The sequence below is a fragment of the Adelges cooleyi genome, unplaced genomic scaffold (assembly GCF_023614345.1).
Source record: "Adelges cooleyi isolate 19-005CV unplaced genomic scaffold, UGA_ACOO_1.1 ACOO_flye_CR_arks_rails_tigmint_CR_PRNA_30, whole genome shotgun sequence".
NCBI classification, from domain to species: Eukaryota; Metazoa; Arthropoda; class Insecta; order Hemiptera; family Adelgidae; genus Adelges; species Adelges cooleyi.
The window spans coordinates 17,822,301-17,843,950 of record NW_026095971.1 but is presented as its reverse complement, the minus strand read 5'-3'; the positions used below and the strand labels follow the sequence as shown (position 1 = coordinate 17,843,950).

The following is a 21,650-nucleotide window of genomic DNA, read 5'->3' as shown; positions in this document are numbered from 1 at the left end:
TGAATTAACGATTTTAATATTAGTCAACAGATGTATTATAATTTGCTTTCATTGGAATACCTGAGAATTGTTTTGTTGTTTAATTAACAATTCATAATTACCTATTGCAAATTGGTCATAATATCGGACATGTGTTTCAAAAGTGACACAATTCAAAAAATGTTTAAATTTTAGTAATCACCGTGGCAAGGCAATAATATTTTAACGAATAATATTTTTCTGACACCCATAGAATCTTTTTATTTTTCTTAGCTTTATAGTCTTCGCCGTCACCTTCATAGCCTTCCATCTTTCCCTATCCTGAACAGTTTCCCTCCAATCTTTTACGTTCAGCGACTTTAAGTCTTGGCTTACTCCGTCGGACCATCGCTTTCTTGGTTTACCTCTCGGTCTTTCGCACTTGGTCGATAATCTCTAACTTCCCTTACAGCCTTTGTTTCATCCCTTCTCATAGCGTGTCCGAACCATTTTAATCGTTGTGCAAATACCTTATGGTCATTTTCCAGTAACTCCATTACATTGGTTTTTTCTTCATTTACTACTAGGCCTGCTGTTTTCGCTGTACAGAATAACATATAGACGCCAATAGAATAATCTGGAAAAATTATTAGCTATGTCAATGCTCGTCGATAGGCAATACTTTTGCGTTTTTCTCATACGTCATTTGGATACCTCATTCATCGTTTGACATTTGTCACTTTTGAAACACATGCGCCATATTATTAAAATGTTCATTCGATTTGGTCAAAATATCAATATTTTATACAGGGGCACAGTTAAGTAACTATCGCAAGTACGAGTTGCAATGTCCGTGAGCGCACTAATATTGTCATTTGTAAAGTTTTGTATTCAAACGGAGAGCCTACTTATTTGTATCACTTTTGTGTGTGTGTGTGTGTACAAGTACGATGTTGTATAAATTGTATTAACAAGTAATTGTATTACATTCGTACTTACATGGTAGCCAGGGTATGTTGACCTCTATGTGGTTGGATCGTCCCCATTCGAGAATGCCCGCGGCGCCGGACCTCGCCAACGTCACCAGCGTCGTCACGCACAAAGCCACATGTCCTGCGACCATACCTCCTGCGGGCAACAAAATAATACTTAGATGTACTCGGGTATAACATGTATGTATACATATATATATATATATATATACGTTCCACATGCTGATACTGTTAAACACGTGAAATGCATTAGACGTCCCGTTGTAAGTGACCGCTAACGCTACTATAGATGAATAATCGTTAATCGATTTTCAAAATTATTTTATTTTATTGGTTTTATTTTAAAGTTTTAATTGTTCAAGGGTGATCTTTGTTACAAACTAGCACGCATACCAAACCCAAATCGGTTATAGCTTTGCGTTAAACGCATCAGCAAGTCGGCTGCTGAACGGAACACTTGAAAACCGTAGAGAATTATCAAACTACTAGTACTTAGTATCACCAAATTCAATATTATAACAACTCGTTCTTGTAAACGACCTTATTGTAATGTATTTTAAACTCTAGGCGTTCTACCATTATCGTTTGATAATGTTTTAATGACCCGTCGGAATGAGAAAGTTCTGTCTCTTTTTTTTCGAAATAAGACGATACAAAAGTAGCCCTAGCCCCTAAGATGGAACGTGCAAGTGTTCCGTAACGTTGGCAGAGAAGTCAAACTTCTCAAGTGATACTATCCGCAAATTGTAAAGACGATACAAATCACACAATTAATATCGTTCATAGCAAATGTTTATTTTGTTGTGAGCAATAAAATATTTTATTACAGCACCTTTTATATGTTTAAACAATTTGTTAGTTTTTATTTGTTTAAAAATATTGAATTGAAAATTAAAATATGAGAATTAATTCTTTGGATGTACATATATATAAGGCATTCCACACCAAGTGTTTCCGCCGAAAAATATTGTGGTCTTCGATCCTGATTTAACTTGGTAAAATTATTATACTATCCTAGTACATTCTCAATTGTGAATCAAAGACCACGACATTTTTAGGTGGGAACACTTGGCGTTGAATGACTCTTGTATAACATCAGTTAGGCATACATTAAAAAAGTATAAACAGGTTTTTTTTTAAACATTTTATCAAAATGTATACACTACTATAAATCTATAGTAAAAAAAAAAATCGGTTTAATTTAACTAGTATTTTGTTTTTGATACTTCGTGGGCTTCAGCATAATTCTGAATATCCTACATATTTTTAAACAGAAAGGGAAAAACATTTTTCATTGTGTTTGTCATTTGAATATTAAACAAATGGTTTTTGACGTGCAGATATATAAATGATTCGAATATTTACAATACTACCTCTCAACAAAATGTATTGTTTGAAATATTCTATTATTATACAATTGTTGAGACCCTAACGAGTGCCGTTTATCAACGATCAATCTAAAACATTAGCATTTTTATCGTTAAATATATGCTACGTTGTGTGAACAAATCGAAAGCCGGGATGAAAACACATACATTATAAGGGTCTCTGTATTTCTGATAAGCTTATAGATCATAATAAATGCGTAGGCAAAATAAAATGGCCCCCATTTGTTAAAACAAAAGCCATAACTAAAAAGCACTTCCGCTGTAAAATTAAAGTATGATTAAATTAACAATCTTACATCGTGTATATTAGGGTGGTCTTTAGTCATAGAAGAAGATTTTTAATGGGCTACCCCACCATTTTGTTCATTAGTATGAAAAAATAATATAAGGTATACACGTAATAATAACAACGAATCATAAACTAATAGCTAATGCCAAAACAAAATCAAAAATATATTTTTCACCTTTAATGCGGAGAGAAGATACTTTTGGTTCAATGGTTGCATTATAAACTGACAAGGAAGATACAATAGACTTTCAAAACGGAGAGCCAAGTTCGCATAACCATATGACAATATGATATGATTTACAAGTTATGTAAACAATATTTCTATAATTAAAATCTATTAATGTCGTTTTTGTGTATGTTCAATTATTTTGAATGTATAAATAAATATAAATTAGCGTCCAATTACAGTACACAAAACTATTCCATATAAATATATGGAACCAGTAGTAAATGCTAAAAATGATGAGATTGCTTTTATGAAATCCGTATTTGCAACGAACTCACATAAATTATAAATAAACATTAAGACTTTCACAAAAACGAATAATATCATAATGAATTTGCATATATTATATTTATGGGTATGTTATTTATGCTGTGTTCATTTTAAATACTTGGTGGGAATCTTACGGACGTTAGATAGAGAGAATAATATATATTATTATCTTCGATGTGGTAGCGTTTATGGTATAGGTATAATAATAATTTTGTTTGTGTCTGAAGACACCTGAACTTTTTTACTGTAGACCGAAACACTCGTATAGCATAGCTTATAGATCCGAAATCGTACGTGGTTGGTACTTTGGTGGGTTGAAAAAGTAATTCAATTACCCCTAAAAACTAGAAAAAATTGACTTTTTTTTCCACCTTCAGTATTGATATGCTATAACTTAGCGAATAACGAATCGGTATAAGTCGAAATTTGTACAGATTATTCATTAGGCATGCTTCTATCGACAAATTGCCTCAAACCCAACCACCCTCGCCCCCTTGGAAGAGATAAGATTTTTTTTAAAAATTATTTTGGCGCAGCTTAAGAGCTGAAAATTAGCCCGAAATCTACAATTGAATATGTGTAAAAAAAAACTGTACCTAGTCAGAATTTTTTTTTATGAAAAAAACCCTAAAAGTAACAAAAACTATAACGTAGATTTTGGTGACTATTATGGGTTTGCAAACTTGAAACTTAGTTTATGTCCTACTGTGAAACACATAATATATATAAAACAAAATTGAACATTTAAAAAACATTTTTTAAAAATATTTTTAACAATTTTTTAATAATACATCATTGTTTAATAAAAAAAATGTCTGTCAACTATATTATCTATCAGTGACAAAAAACACTGCCAGCCGACGGCCATGAGTTAGGCCGGCGCAGCGCGCGACCACGACCGTCCATATTATAAACAATGCTGACCTAAAGCACTAGGACATATTATTTATAGTCATCTCCAATCAACAATAAACCAAAATAATACAATCAAACGTTCTTATTATGGTGTCGTAATAAAGCGATTTACTATGATTAAGATATTTGTTTTCTTTATTATACAACTCTGCGAGAATGGACTAAAATTGTATATTATACATCCACGCGTTTTACGGCTATTACGGTATGCAAAAACAATACACGAATGCGTAAGAAATTTAACCAGGTTAGGCCGCAAAAGTAATAATAATGAAGTACTAAATTAGATTTCATACGGCTGTTATTAAACATTTCAGATTGTCACCAATCCAAGAATAGTATTATTTGATCAATTCTAAATGTTATTTTACCTAAAATAAGAACAGTATTTGGCCAATTAAGCTCTAAATTTAAACATTAGTAATTATTGTGTACATTTTTACAAGTATAAAAGTCACATCTTTTTTAGTTTAATGACTGTTAATTAATCCTGATATGATATATTGTTATGATTTTTATCAAAATTTTTATTATGTAATTTATATAGTTGTAATATTAGTTTTATTTTGTTTTAAAATGTTCGATTAGTTTCAAATATAACTAATTTTAAAATTTAGAAGTCTGTCCAAGCTCTTTTGAAGAAATGCTATTAAACAGGCAAATATAAATAAAGTACCTACTTTAATTTGGTTTTGAACATGATTTTGTTTTTTTCTAAGATAACATTATTCGATAAAACTATTATAGTTTTTTTTTCTTATCAAAATCCAAAAGAAGTAAAACTTTGTATTAAAAATAGATAAATATACTTTTTTTAGTTATAAATAAATATAAAGATCTGTAAGAAAAAAATATATACGTTTTAGAAAATGTTTACCACGCGTGACCGATAGAAGGTAGATTTATAAACAAAAAAAACAGGGTGGGAAAAATTATATTATTTATATTTTAAAGAGTGTTCTTGACAGATACTGTAATAACTTAAGAAATTGTATTATAACGGTTGATCAAATTTTTACTCTCATGCGGAATTTATAATATTTTTCACTATTCTATTGAAGTATTACATTGCATTACATAAGCTTTTTTTTATTTTTGTTTGTCCATTATCAAATATTATATAACATAAATAAACGTAGGATAAAAAATAAATTATAAATGTTTAAACTAATGCAAGATGGGAGTTTTGATGTAAAACTTTATTTTAAAAGCCAAAAGATCAATATTATATGAAAATATTGATAATATTACAGATTGTAAACACAAATTATGTTGCATATTAATTTATTGTAAACATACTATTATGTAACCGACACAAACATAAACTCTCGATAAATCGATTTCACCAGATTGTTTTACTTCAAAAGGGGAAATATTATAATATAGCAAAACAAGGGTATCTGGGTATACAATATCAGTTTAAAGGGAATCTGATGGAAAAGTAAACCGTAGTATGAATCATTTTGCGTTTTTATTTTTTATTTATATTATAAACATTTTAGATTAAACAAATTAATAGCCTACAGCATATCTTTTTTAAGTACATTTTTCATTTTAAGTATATTTTTTTGCGATGCGTATCGCGATTATATTGCTTAGCTCACAAAGATTGATATACTTGAATAGAGTACTGTTGATATAAGGAAATAAAATATGATATGAGGTATATCACTTATATATATAAACGCATGGCTGTCATTAAACTATACTTGTGCGTACCTAATTATTTTTGTTAATCGCATTTAATTTTGAGTTAATATTCATTTTTTCGAGAAATTAGGTTATGTAGAGTATACCTACTATTATAATAATATATCTAACGTACTTGATATAATTGAAATAAATATAATATGTTTAACAAAAATTGTTCACTTACTATCCAGAGATGAACCTGGTCCTTGCAGAGCGTCATTCAGAAAAATATCTAAAAAAAAATAAAATAAAAATAATACATTAATCGAATTATGTTAACTATTAATAGCGTTGTTTTATTTTATGTTTGACCATCATTGACCATCATTCTTTTTTGGGACTTTGTTATCATTATGCTAATGTATACTGAACTATCTATCTATCTATTTATATAGGTAAGTATTATTTTGGGTTTGAGATATTTTGAAGAATATTCGATTTACTGTATAATAAGATGTCTGACTATACTTTTTATTGTCAATTTATATTCGATTGGAACGAACAATCTAATTACTGTTCAGTGTAATAATCATTAAGCCAAACAAGAGAACCATTGACAGTTTGAAGCCGTCGAGATGGCACGTGTAGCTTAGTTTTATTGCCTTACACATTACAAGGACACAATCAAATCCAAATAATATATGTTGTTAAATATTTTTATTTCAACCCCTATCGGTATAGGACCTTGGAAATGTAAAATTGTATTCCATTTATCTAATATAATATATACATTGCTATTGAATTAATTTTTTTAATGTAAAATTACTTTTGAGTCCGTGGTAAATCGGAAGTTAAAAAAAAAAGTTTTAAGCAATTAATTATAAGTATATTAATTGTTCACGAAGCTATTAATTTTAGCTTCAACTTCGCACATACATGAATATATTTTAAAATTATACTTAAGCGCATGATCGCCTCATCACATAATAATTGCCATTTTTGTAATGACTCTTGATATATTAAAATCTTTTCATAAGATCAGTCACTCGTGGGATTGCATAATAGTTTATAACATTATCGACAGTCATATAAACATCCGCATAGTTCTTAATAACATTCATAAGCCAAAAAAAATCTTAGAGAAACTAATTAAATGTCAGAAAACGTAGAGTGCCCATTGATAACGAAATCTTGTACAGCTTTTTACTTGAAATTATTTTTTTTTTTAAGCAAATACAGCGGGGAGATTTGATAGGTGATGTCAGTGTAGTCATGGAACTACAGGAGTGTAACTGAAATAAAAAAAAATCATTCCAAAGACAATAATGTGCTTTAAATTGTATTTATTAAAGTACCTTATAGATACGATTTCCGATCTATAGACTTGCTTCATAAAGAAATTGTTTCAGTGGTTTGGGATAAAAGATATTAATACAAGTATAACTGTGAACCAATTTGACGGAGCTCGAAGTTTACCTAATCATGTAATATAGGAAACGGTTGGTATCACAAACTATTATGTACAGTAATATATAATTGGACTGTTGGTTGGGTATAAATTATAATAAGTTTATTAAAATAAGCTCATGAATAATTATAATTAATAGCGCTTAAAATTAAATCCGATTTCCTACTGTAAATACTTGTTCAAATATTTGTGCACGTGCACTGCAGCCGTACTAAGTATTTCATAATATTCATACAAAAAATATTTTGAAAATGTGTTAAAGTTGAAATAGTATCACATATTAGATAAAACCAGATGGTGAACTTCGTCGTTTACTGATAAATGAAAGACTCCTCAATTAAGTGTGGTCACAGAATAGTCGAAAATTCGACCACAGCATTCAAAATAGTTTAAATATATATGTGTAATAATAAAATCATTTTTGACCTTTCCATGAATTTTTACCCTTTTTAAAATTATTATGTAGATCCCAGTTTGGCATTAATCGCCATAACCAAAGTGGTAACTTGTTACAGTGGCGTATTTAGGTTTTTGTTTTGGGGGGGATATGAATTTATCAAGTGGTCGCAGACTCGAGGGGGGCTTCGCCCCCTCACCCCCAGAGTTTCCATGAAATATAATAACTTATTAACATTATATATACAATCTATGATGCCAAAATTATAGTATATAACGCATTACTCGAGATTAAATGTTTTATTGTAACAGGCTATTACAATACAAAATCTAATTTTCTTGATTTTGTTGCTATAGTCTATTCAGTTTAAGTTTGCCCATTTTCGCGCATTGTATTACGCAGGTACGTTTTAAGCCGTTTTAAACTGGAGAAACTTCTCTCTGAAGTTGCAGTTGAAACAGGCAAAGTCACAAATATTTTTAATAAAAAAATGATATTGGGATATATTTCATCATCGCAATTGTTTAGAGCTTCTAAGCCATTTTTAATTAGTAAATCACTAGTGGTCAATTTCAATTTCCACATTTTGAGTTCAGAATTAATATTGGTTTTATCAATTGTGGGAGAATATAAATCAACCAAGTGATTGAATTCCTCCCTGTCTTCGTCAGAAAATCTTGAATGAATAAGCATTCAAAACCTGGAAACTAGAATCTAGATCAATAACTAGATAATGATAAGACGCTTATGAATTGTGATAACATGTCCGTCATTGATACTGATTAACGTCGAAAATATGGTGCATAGACCTGTATACCGCCGTATTATCATTCCAGGAGAACACTCAACCCGCAATCACTGCGGTCGCGGTGTGATCACTGAGATACCAATTTGAATATACATACAATATTTTAATTCTTGCAATTAATGTAATCAATAATCAATCCACAAAAAAAAAAATAATATTTTAAACATGATGGCTATAATTTTTTGCATATTATATACATCCCATGAGGGGGGGGGGGTGATCCCCTTGATCCGCCCCCCGTAAATACGCCACTGACTTGTTATCAGTTGAAAATCTATGACCGAATGTAATCTAGATTTTTATTTATACCTGTGGTGATAACAATCTATAAATTCAGTGATGCTCAATTTTAGAAATGTGATTTCCCATAAAGTATTTTTTTTACCATTGGTTACTCTGAGTTGAGGGTGGTTTTGGTTTGTTTACATTTTCAGCAATTACATTGCTTTAATTGGGGGTGCATATATTTGATCATATAATAAAGAATTGGCGTTGAATGGGTTTGCGTCTGGTGACGGAGGGAAGGGATAAAATTAAATTTACAAAGGTTTTAAAATATACCAATATTATAATTATTGTAAATCAAAACAAGTTTCGCATTTTGCATTTTTCAGTCGTTTTTGATTGTGTGTTTGGCATTAGAATTATTTACAGGAAGACTACTTCCGGTGGTGAGATAAGCGTGAATCTTAGAGCAGACTAGAAAATGCCTACTCTATTATGTTATTATTTATTTATACACTGTGTTCATGTTACGCGATAGGTGTGTTCGTGGCCGACAACACGAACAACGACACCGTGATACTTAGGTGTTATTATATTATTATTTCGTCGGTAGTATTATTAGTATTATATATTTTTTTGTTTTTTTTTTTCATACAATATCATTTGTATTTTGTAGGTACGTCATGCACAATGCAAATGGAAACGCCGTTAGTTTCCAATCGAACATGTCAAACGTCGCTGTGACGTCACCGATACGGGTGTCTGTCGGCCAATGCACTGTCATAATAATGATATTGTGCTCTAAGCAACGCTAATGTATTTTGTATATCATTATACTCTGTAATGAGCTGGTACGTATGGATCATCGGAGATATCACAATACACTACTAGCTACTTGAATTATTAAGAACGTGAGTGGAACTTACAATGGTTTTCAGGATCAATTTGCATACTTTTTTAAAAGAAAAAGTATTAGCCCGTTATTTACTAACGTAGATTGAATAATATACCAGGTTGCTTATTAAATTAAACCTTTTATAATAATAAAATCCATACGGTCTTAATGTAATTTATGCGATTCCAGTTGTATTTATTTAAATAATTTACTATCTTAAAATAGTTGTATTAATTTTTTAATTAACTACAAACAATACTTATTAAGTAATAATATTCGAGAGGAAAGAAGTAAAAATGCGTTTATAACTCGGTGGCTATTATTGTATATTTGGACGATTGCGATTCTGCATAATATAATAAAATTAATACATTTGCTATGTTTTATGTGAACCAAGTTAGGGTTACCTGTTGAAAAAGAGTGGGGTAAACATAAAATATATGATTTTATATAAATATAAATACTTTTGAAATGTTTTTAATTTAATATGTATATAATAAAACTAAACAAAGATACTTTATTTTCTATAAACAAATCAAAATAAAATCAAGTTAAGTGCAAATTATATGAATACGATTTAATGTATGAGATCATTTGTATGCAAATTTATTAGTGAAGCCATTAAAAAAGAAACGTTGTACGATTTTTTTTATCGGAGTACTCAGCTAAAGTCAGATTACACTAGTAAGATTAATTAAAATTTTATCTGGTCGCCTTTGTTCGTGGACTAGAGATCTTTTATCGTTTTCAGCGTGACATATCCATATTATAGTGTATTTTCGTACCAAGATGCGGAAGTTGATTTAGGTTTTGTACATTCCTCGGTTGAATGTTCTTTACCACGTTAAACACACCGTGACGTATGAATGCGGTAGCACCTTTTATGTGAATACAATTTGCAATTACCAAAAGAAACATTACGGTTGTGTTGCGGTCTTTCAACCATATTATTACGTTGATCTGGGAAAATAATTAAAAATAACTTACACGCGTCCTAGATATAGATATTTTATATGCAAAAAAAAAAGAGGATCATTGAATATTTTTAGCTGGGAAGACGCTAGCTGGCTAAGTGGTTAGATCATTAGCTGTTCAATTGGTAGCCAAGGGATGTTTCTGAATTGTAATCGAGTGTTATTAGCTTAGAAAGAATAAAAAATGTTTAGAGTGGATATTTAAATTGAAAATAGGGAATAAATATTGTTCAGAAATGCTCACTAAAAAAGTTGTAATAAATTTCAATAATGTCGTTTTGGCCTAAAATAATAGCACAGTATATAACTTAGTTTTATAGATTAATATAAAAAAATAAAGTTTATAATCTAGTATGTAATAAAATGTATTAGATATTATTATTTGTATTTTGTTTGTGTTTCTGGTAACAACAAATCTGTGTCATTTGATTTGTCTGTTTTTCAATGGGACCATTTAGAATATTTTAGAGATCCCGTTCCCTATTGTTAAACATTTTCGTATGCAGTAAAAATAGTTTAGTTGGAACCGACGGAGACGATACCGGTCGTGACCTGTTACTTGATACTTTTAGTACAATATATACTACACTTCTTAATATTCTACACTTTCTAATATATTATACTTACTGATATTCAGCGTCTTATAAATATTAACATATTATTAGCTAATATTTGTGAGGTATTACTTTATCTTGACTATTGAAACCTGACTGGATTTTAAAATTAGGTGTACAGTAAACGAAAAGGTTGTCGCTCTAATTATCTACTGCTACATAATTGTGGGGGTCATTTCACGTGAAATCACCTAATGGGTGTGCGACTATAATTCAAAAATGTTTGAAATGTTTATCATACATTATAGGTCATTCTTTATAGGTCCCTAATAACAAAAAAATGTTGGACCTAGGTAGGTCAATTTTTAAAAAAAATTATCCAAAAACACCTCATGTTCACGACTCTGTAATTTAACCGCCGATAGTGGTATAGACATGAAACCTCCACAGTTAAAATTCTAATTAAGTGTACTTTAACCATATTTTAAGAAAAATTTTAATTTTTTTTTTTACACTAGAAATTTTTTTTCTAAGGTTCAAAATGTAAATGTAAATTGTGTATATTTCCAAAAAGTATAAATTGTAAAATTTGAACGCTTACCACTGATGTTAGAATAATTTCTCCATTACCAAACTTTTACCAGATGTTCTACTTATATGTAAGTATTGCATAAATTTAAGTGTTTCATAAATTAGAATTTTAACTGTGCAGGTTTCATGTCTATACCACTATCGGCGGTTAAATTACAGAGTCGGGAACATGAGGTGTTTTTGGATAATTTTTTTTAAAAATTGACCTACCTTGGTCTAAAAAAATTGCTTAAAATTTTTTTGTTATTAAGGACCTATAAAGAATGTATGATAAAAATTTCAAACATTTTTGAAGTATAGTAGCACACCAATTAGGTGATTTCACGTGGAATGACCCTAAGTATAAGCATTGTTTATTTTCAGTCATTACCGCACTTATTGAGAATAAATTTAAAAAAACTAGAAGTAATAATAAGTATACTAGCAATGATACGATAAGTTTTTCTGCACGTGTTATAATGAAAAATGCGTAATAACTAATATTTCACACTTCATAATGAATATTATTTTGTTTTGATAATATTCATAAAAAATAAACAGTTATTATAACATTAACGAGTCAGTTGTAGTCTGAATGACTAAATGTTCAGTTGAGTTTTATACCAAAATGGTATAAATCTGATGGGGAAAGCGAAAATGGTCTTTTTGCTAGCAAATTTGATTTCCAGAAAAGCGCCAAAACATTCGCAAACTACCTATTCCTGTTGGCTAACTTCAAAATACAATAACTTAGGGATTTTCAGTTTACCTACTAAGGCGTACCAGGTGTAAAGTTGTTAAAAAATAAGTCAGCATTCAGAAAATAGCGCTAACTTAATTTTGTAGAATACTCAAAAAATAGGTTCCTATTCACAAATGCGAAAACAAGTTGAAAATGAACTATACAACAAATATGTCGGTAATTTTCGACGGTAGTGCAACAAAAAACGCCTTAAGACATCAGCTGGCAACATCAACAGTATTTCAAATGTATGTAGGTATTTGTAATTTAATAGAGTAAATATTGCGTCTAAGAGCTGATGATTGGTAGACATCATACTTATGTATTATAAGTGTTATAATCTTAAAACAGTTTGTCGCTTAAAGGGGAATGCCAAGTAGGTACCGTGACAATTCGTTTACAGTATGTTGTCGGTCAACAATACCAGAAAGTGTAGTTTTCTCGTGAATCGACATGATCCGCATGCATAATAATATTTTAGTTCTTATATTATTATCTTCCTGTTGAACTTAAGTATGCGGAATGAAATTATTTAGCGCCGACGATTTACTTCGTGAAAACAAACAATGCTACTGTTTTGTAACCCAAATAGATTTATTGTAATAACTGTATTTTTACTCACCAAATAACTTTCTAAACATATTTTGACGACAATAAATTCAATGTCACTTAACAATTTATTTTTGTTTTTGATCAGTCGCTGGTCTATTCAATTCTTCTTAGTATAACATTTTTTTTTTTTTTTTTATTAAATCATTTGAGAAAAACCTTTATCTACTTTAATAATTATTTTCCATCTATGTTTTTATGGGGTTTTTTTTTTTCAGCTTTTTCTACAAAAGCTATATACATACCCTGTAGTTACGGTATTCATCAAAATCCTTGTACATTAATTGTCTCTCAAATTATCTTCTTCGTCTTCGCATAATCTGAAACTAAAAAATTAACCGTTATAACAACGAAATCACAAACATAATTTAAGTACTTGGTACATAATTCAATTACTTAGTTATTGCATAATTTCCTTTTGGCAATACTAATTAGTTTACAACATAATATTATTAGGTACATATGTATTTCCAGAATAAACTTTTCAATTTCAAAATTTCACATATTATTTCAAAAATCAGTTTGTTTGTAAGTACAACTATTTAATTGGTTTTTGAATAAAATTATACAATAATTTCAATATAAAAAAGGAAACTTTTTTTATATAACTGAATAGATAGATTTTCGGTACTCACAATATGTAGGTTATCTGTACTATTATAATTAAATAAGCCGGACAAATGTGTTATTTTCTTTAAAATGATGTTCTTTTTATTATTATATTATAATATAGCATTTGCAAAGTAGTGTGTTACTCTAAGTTCACATCAGAGCTTATATTTAAATTACTCGACAAACAAATCGGGTTTCTGTTACAATTTGGCTGACTCAGGGCGTTGGTTATATTGAAATAGTTTTGGGTTAACAACGAAAAACTATTTAAAATTTAATTTCTATTGAACTCGACCTGGAAAGGGTATCGCACGAATCCCAGTCAGACGGTTAAGTCTAATGTTAAAGGAAGGCACGTAGAAAATGTTGCTTCTTGGCATGTCATTTGGAAAATCGTCTGACGGCAAAGTTTGAAGTTCTGCTAATAAAGCAAGTTAACGCAATTTATGAAAGTACAGATGCTTTAAAATCTATTTTATGTTTAACGCGTTCATCCCCATTTGTTATGTGTCTCTTATCCAAAACAGAATTGCGGTAAACTTTTTTTTTTAGTAATTGACAATGACAAATGTATATTTTATTGCCTTTATAATTATATGCTTAAATTTTTTGCATTAGGGTGGATGCAATTAGGGTTGATCTATTAATTGTAATTTGTTACGGTTATTTTACCCGCATTTAGTGGTCACCATTATAATAAAAACTAATTCTGAAACCTAACCTGTAAATTTAAAACGTTAAATTTCCCCCTTTTTTGGTTTTGTTATTATTGTCTATGGATTTGCTATATGGAAAATCAGCTCAGAGGTTTAAGAGATACCGTGCGTTCAGGTACAAAAATAAAAACACATTGTAACAACAATACCTTCTTAGCTGCTTATCGAAGCTAAATTATTTTCAGGCTTATTATTTCTGCTATGAAAATTGATGGATTGGAAACGCTGTAGGATTCCTTATAAGGTCCCTAAACAAAAAGTAGCTGTAAAATATATATATTTTGGTGTTGGTGTTTTAATTGCAAATATTACTTGAATACCTTTTTATTTCTAATATTAATGATATCATAAAAAATTTACTACTTGAAAATAGTTTTTTATTTAATAACACTTCAATAGTAAATTTAATTGATCAAATACTTATATTATATTACGTGAAACTGATCTGTCAACGATTAAAAAATATTGATTAAAAATTATGTGTAAAAAAAAAATATACATGTGTACCTATCCAAGTGAAAATGGCACTGAAACGCATCAAGTCTGAATTTGGTTTCTCTGATATTTTAATGTTGTGTCACATTCGTAGGAGACATAATATTTCCGATTTCGAATACTATATAGTTTATATTATGTTATAATCAATTGATAACTTTAAATTCCAATCACACGTGTATGAAGCCTTAAACATAATGTGCCTATCTATTCTTTACCTTGAGCATTGTGATATATTTCCTCGTTTAAATTATACCTAAATTAACCTTTAATATTTATCAGGTAGTTACTTCATTGAAACTTAAAAGTAGTAATTATTTCAAAAACAACTTAACATGTTCACTCCAATTTATATTAAGGACATTTTTTATGACCCGACCTATAAAACTAAAATATATGTCCATGGAAGTTCACTTCGCTATCCACTTTGCCAGTTAACTTATAAGTTATTTCAACAATTGCAATTCAATACAAAATTACAAAGAAATTCATTTTTCGTGTAATTCTTATAGAACAATAGTACGGTTGTCTTAAAATACATTTAACATATATTAGTAAATAATATATTCTAGGTATCCTAAACATATTATATAGGACTATTATATTCGGCACGACCACAAGGAATGAATCACATTATATACTTACATTCGATATTTTTTTTCTGCGTTATAATAGTTGCTTTAGCTATATAAGTGTAAACTTAAGTTATCCGTTAAGTTTATAGTATGAATTTAAACAATTAGTAGGTATAGTGTATAATATATAAATCCTTTGTAGTAACTACTGTACATTTATATTGTAATATAACTGTGACAACAGAATTAAAAAAATTCTATTTTCTTTGGGGCTCTTTGTTTCATTATTGAATATAATAATACATTATCTAAACTTTAATATATTTACATTTGGCTTAATGTACATGTTCGAAAAACATGATTGTTTCAGACAAAAGCAAAATAAAGGGAATACCAATTAAAATAATAGCTCTAGACAATTAGTTACTGTAATTTACTAGTTTAAAAATAAACCTAATACCATTGAACGAGTGTTAGTGTTGTAATGGTTACCTAAATTCAGTTGAACAGAAATAAAAGTAACTAATTAATTATCAAGGTTATTGGACAATATTATAATGAGCGTAAAAGGTAAGAAGTGAATATCTAATTAAAACTTATTTTATCCGGTAAAGTGTAGGGTAAACTTTGAATTTCATACGTTGGTCGTGAAAATATTAAAAAAAGTTAACTAAGATTTATTTTAAACAGAATGAAAATATCTACAATTTTTTATTACGTACTGTACGCCTTTCACAAATAAAAAATTATTTATAAAACGAAGTAAATATGATCATTAAAATATGTTTGGACACAGATATTATGTAAAATATAAGATTTAATTACATGACTAATTATTTCTAGAAAAAGGTTAAAAAAATGATTATACAATCGGTTTATTACTATCGGTACTGCAGTTTATGACCTAGGTATTATTAATTAAAAAACTCGTTAGCTGCATGCTTATTTTCCAGTTAACCTATCAAGTTTGTCTGTTGCAGACCCCGACAATTTAAACTTAAATCAAAAAATAAATGACAATGTGGTTTAAATTATAATTTCTGATCTAACAGCACCAGAAAGTTGAGCACTATTTTACAAATGCTGATTAGCTGAAAAGTACCCAATTAATTACAACAAACATTTTTTTTGTCTCATGTAAAAATTTCATTTTGCAATTTTTCGTGAAAATGTATAGCAATTTGAATATTAATTTGTAAGGTTAGCATTGATTTATGAAACCACAAACTACAAGCTGAATACAATATTATAGCTGAAATATTTTTTTTTATATATTTTTATTTTACAATATATTTAAAATAAAACCATATTATAAAAATAAAAACAATACATTTGTAATAATTACAATGATAAATTAATTTTGTTTTAATAAAAATAGTTTTTATACTTCATGTTGAAATACTTTCATTCAAACTATTAATGTTTAAAAAATTGTTAGGATGTTTTTATTCATTTTGATAGAATACATTGAGTACATACAAACTTAAATTAAATTGATACAAATTTAATCACTATAATTATGTAATAGCGAATTGGTTGTTAAGAATTATTAGTTATTAATTTAGTAGTTGGTGGTTCACATAATAAATGGTATTATTTAAAGCCCCTATAAATATTAATTATGCAATAAAAAATCAGCAGAGGGGGATGATGGGGTTGTATGATAGAATGGGGGAGGTCACAGGTTTTCAGAAATTATTATTATAACTAAGTAGGATAAACGCTATTCTCAAAAATGTATTCAATACAAATATATAAATGGTAAAATTAAAATATATACACAGGTGAGGTTTATAGTTGGAATATTTACATTCCATAATTTTTGTCTACATTATTATACTCGTAATAATGTTAGATGTTTGTAAAATAATTCGGTAAAAAATCAGTTTAGTACCATTTGTTTTGTTTTTAATAAATTTATACAAATACCTTTTTAGCTTCGCATTGAAAATAAAATAAAATTTAATTTAAAAAAAACCATTAAGTTAGTTTCAGAATTGTTTGACAAAAAAACCATCGTAAGTGTTCGGTCGTTTAGAATACTCCTTAAAAAATACTTTATACACAGTGGGCGTTTAAATAAAATAAATTGCGTTTTTTTTATCCAAAATTGACTTTTTATATTGTAGAATATAATTTAAAATGACGTAAAATGGAACAATCTGATTATTTTTTTTATTCATAAGAACAAAATATATATTGCTTAATTGTATCCATAAGAAGTGCTTTGTTTTGGGTAAAAGACTAAAACTGTCAAAAAACAGTTGACTGTTGGTGTGCGCTCAATTAAAAAATTGAACGCACACTAACAGCTTTTGTATACGATTTATTTGTTTAAGTAACATTTAATGTTTCATTTTTGTTAATTATCATTTAATTTGGAATTCTAAACTACTCAAAAAAATATAAAAAAATATTGTTTCTTAGTGCAAGTTTAGTTTGTTTGTGGTTATATTTTATACACCTCATATTATGCTGAATTAATTTTTGAGAAAGTAGTTCTGTTGATACACGACCAGAATACATATCAACAGGTGCATAACCCTTTACGGTACTGTTTACTGTTAACTGTATCAATGAGCATGTCCAACCGTTTGCAACAGGACATTCAGAAATAGCGGTTAGAAGGTCGACGGAATTTCGGGGCCGGTGTCAGTCGCTTGTTTGACAACTGCAGGCTGTAAGTACCACACAGCAGATAATGCACTATGGTACAATAATAATTGTGGTCACAGTTAGTTATGCAGTAATTGTGTTATGGTATACACTGTACAGCTATATACACTAATAGTAGCGGTTAATTGATGGTACGGTAGTTAATCGATTTTTAACAGATATCCATAGTCTAAAATACTTAACATCATCTATTTCTCGTATGATGTTCTCATCTTCTGTATATTGTGTTACAAAAGTGTGTACGAATCGGTAGATTATCGTTTTATTGTTTTCAGATACATAACAATTATAGTATTGCAGATTAGACAAAAAACAGATAGTGTACTCTGTGTTAAAGCAATATAATTGCTGATAATGTTAACAAACCAAATCCCTCTTCAACTCAGAGTGACCACTGGTAGAAAAAAACCTTTTTATGAGCAATTATTGTTTCAGAACTGAGCAGCACTGAATTTTGTTGATTGTTATCACCAATTAAAGACATATGTATAATAAGCTAGATTGCTAACTAGGGATAATAATTGAAGTCGACGTTCGCCATTTTTGTGGGATTTATGTGTGTATAATATAATACATATATATATATATTATTAATTCTGTGTTATCAACTTAACTTATAATTATTGTTATAAATATATTTACATGTAATACGGTTCCAATTCCCACAAAGATGGCAGAAAATGATAACTTAAATTATCTCTATAGGCGGCATTTACACTTTGCAATCTAGTTTATAATATATATCTGTGTCGCCAACATACTATAACAAATTACTGTATAACATATGGTATAGTAAAATCAGTAAAATGTTTTTTACAATAATTTCACTTCTAGAACGTGGGCACGCTAAGTTAAGAAGGGTTTTAGACTTTCAGTTATCAGTAAATAACAAAGTACACAATCTGGTATGTTTCATAAACCCACCTATGCCGGGTATGCTGGTAAAAGCGTGTACACATTATATCATGCATGTCATAAAAACGCAACCCTTTTTTCATCTGCGACGACCATAATAATATCAAGTTTTACGAGTTTTTCGCGTCATAAAGTTCGGTTACCCTAATCGATTTTAATGTGAGATTATATTATATTATGTTTACATACACACAGCATACGCAAATCATTATGTGCAATATCTGACGAATAACCAAATAAATAATTTTGTATAAAAACAATAGGCACTTGGAAATCCTGTAAATAAAAATACAATATAAAATATGTAATATCCCATATGGCATTTCAAAAAAATATCTATAGAAAACTGAGCGATTGCCTGTACATAATACAAATTATATTACAATTATACACTATTGCCTATATTGTGTATAGCATAATATAATATACTGGTTACAAATAATAATAGATGATAAAATAGTTTTTGTGATTTGACTCCTATGTATGTTTAATTATTTCAACGATGCCTACCCAATGTTCTACTAAAGATTCAATTTATATAGGTAAGTAAATACAAAAAATATAGTCAATAAGATGTTCACCTTCTTTTGATACACATAATTATTGAAACTTCTAACTTTTTTGCTATTTTTGATTTAAAAAAAGGTTACATCAATAATCCCAATGCCTAATAAAAATGTCTGAAAACAAAGGCCAAAACTATAGGTTAAAGGTTATAAAGAATGTTTTTTCCTGACTGTTGTCAATTTGCATTTCCCCCGAGGTTCCAACATATTACAATTCGTATGGTCGTAAAATAAATTAGCATTGGCCGCAAGTCCTAAACACGTTCGAATTCGCCAGATAAACTTTCCAAAGCGAAGGTTTGAAACGAGTTTTTTGTTTTGTTTTTATAACTTCCTGAAAACCGTCGGACACAATCAACCGTTCGATGTGAAATTGCCTTGTGTGGACAGTGGACGACCAGTGATGATGGAAAACTAGTTTACTTATTTTTATTATCGAATAATTATTATATTTTACCGCTTACTTACAAGTCAATTTATACTTAGAATTTCAACTGAAGGATAAATAAAAACACATATTTCGCTTGAAACAGCCGATAAAATTGAATTATACAAGTCGTACACTAGTATACTAGTTTCTCTTACACTAGTTTACTCTTAAAATAATTGCCCTTTTGATGGGTTTTTTGTATGTTGTACAATATAAGTCAATGCTAGAGCTACAACAACTTTTGATACCTAAATGGTAACATATATAATATATATTCAGCTGATTTTTAAAATTAAGAATAATTTACTGAACACTTTGACTGGTCGATGACCAGTTTTGAATATTATTTTTAAAGTTATTTAAGTTTAAAATTCAATACGGGAGGTGGAGTGCAGCTGAGTAATGCGAACAGAAAAAATTAACTCAACTCATTACCCTTCCTTGTGTTCTAAATTTAAAATTTTAACAACTTCAAAACTGGTTATCGAACTGACAAAAATGTCAGCAGAGTACTCTTAATTTGAAAAGTTTTAAAATATATATATATATATGAGGTACCTACCATTTATACTTCAAAGTCGATAAAGCTCAGAAAAAATATAAAAATTTAAATATTCTCTAATATTTTAATATAGCATAAACATAGGCGAAATTAAGTCGGTATTATCACCCCCAATTTTAAAATTAGTACTCTTCAATATCTTTCGTGTTCATGTATTAAAATTTCTGTTTATGAAAATTTAAAAAAAAAAAAAAAACAGAAACTTTATGCAGAGTTGATAACAGTATTTATTATTCAGTATCATTTATCATTTTTAGATTTGGCTCAAAAACGCAAAGAGATTATGGTTTTGGCAGAACAGACTTACAGATTTGTTATTATCATATAAAGATATGAAAATTTAATTAACATAATCAAAGTTATAGACACATTTGCCCAACAAGATAGGCGTATAACTCTAGAAAATATCTGTAAACAATTATATTGTATTACTTTGTATTATTTTTTGTTATAAAATTAAAATGGTAATAAACTTAAGTATTAAGTATTAATTTAGAAAAACTAAAAAAAATCAATTATTTTAAGAGAAAACTGACGTAGGGCGTCAAAAGAATCCGATGACTTATTCTTTTTTATATATAATAATGTGTATGTGGTCTTCAGAAAATGTACGGAAGCTCAAAAAATGATTTGTTTCTTTTTTTTTGTTAGTTCCTAAATAACTATTTTGCGGAGTCTATAAAGTAACAGTTTACAGAAGAAAATGCTTGTATTACAAAAAGTGCTTATTATAAGAGCTTATTATAACAAGTGTAATTATTTACTTAATACATATCATTGAATATACGGTTTACTTATAGTAACGTGTAATAGTAAGTCTTGCAATATTCTTAGTAAAGAAAGAATGCGTTGACTGAATGTTTTAAATTCCGTCGATGAAATTACAAATTGTATTTGCTCACAAAGTTTTCGAGCGCAAAATTGCTTTTAATTAATACATAACATATTATGAACTATACGAGTGTTCAATAATAAATCACAATTTTAATATTGGACTCTGCGACATCTTTAAGTTTATCTACGCTTTAAAATTAATACATAAATCTAAAACAATGACTTTCTCCGCATTTTCCCCCGCACCAATTGATTGTGCGCACTCGAGTCTTATTATAGCAGTTGTTAGAAAGTAAACGTGCAAACGATTCCTGGAGGCATTTTAAAATTATGGAATCCTGTGGACAAATGACTACC

At 28.9% G+C, this 21,650-nt stretch overlaps 1 protein-coding gene across 2 annotated transcripts in view; it reads right to left on the bottom strand.

Moving 5' to 3' along the window:
* The window catches only part of LOC126838225 (pancreatic triacylglycerol lipase-like), a 46,076-nt gene that overhangs the window by 8,987 nt on the left and 15,439 nt on the right, over nt 1-21,650 (bottom strand). The window contains exons 2-4 of one of the 2 annotated variants that reach the window (XM_050572482.1): nt 13,158-13,238; nt 5,915-5,962; nt 958-1,086 (exon numbers count right to left, since the gene is read on the bottom strand). In XM_050572482.1, the coding sequence (XP_050428439.1) occupies nt 958-1,081 (124 nt within the window). In that variant the 5' untranslated portion in view covers nt 1,082-1,086; nt 5,915-5,962; nt 13,158-13,238. The remainder of the gene's footprint in view (nt 1-957; nt 1,087-5,914; nt 5,963-13,157; nt 13,239-21,650) is intronic. The other variant, XM_050572483.1, reaches the window with a different exon arrangement.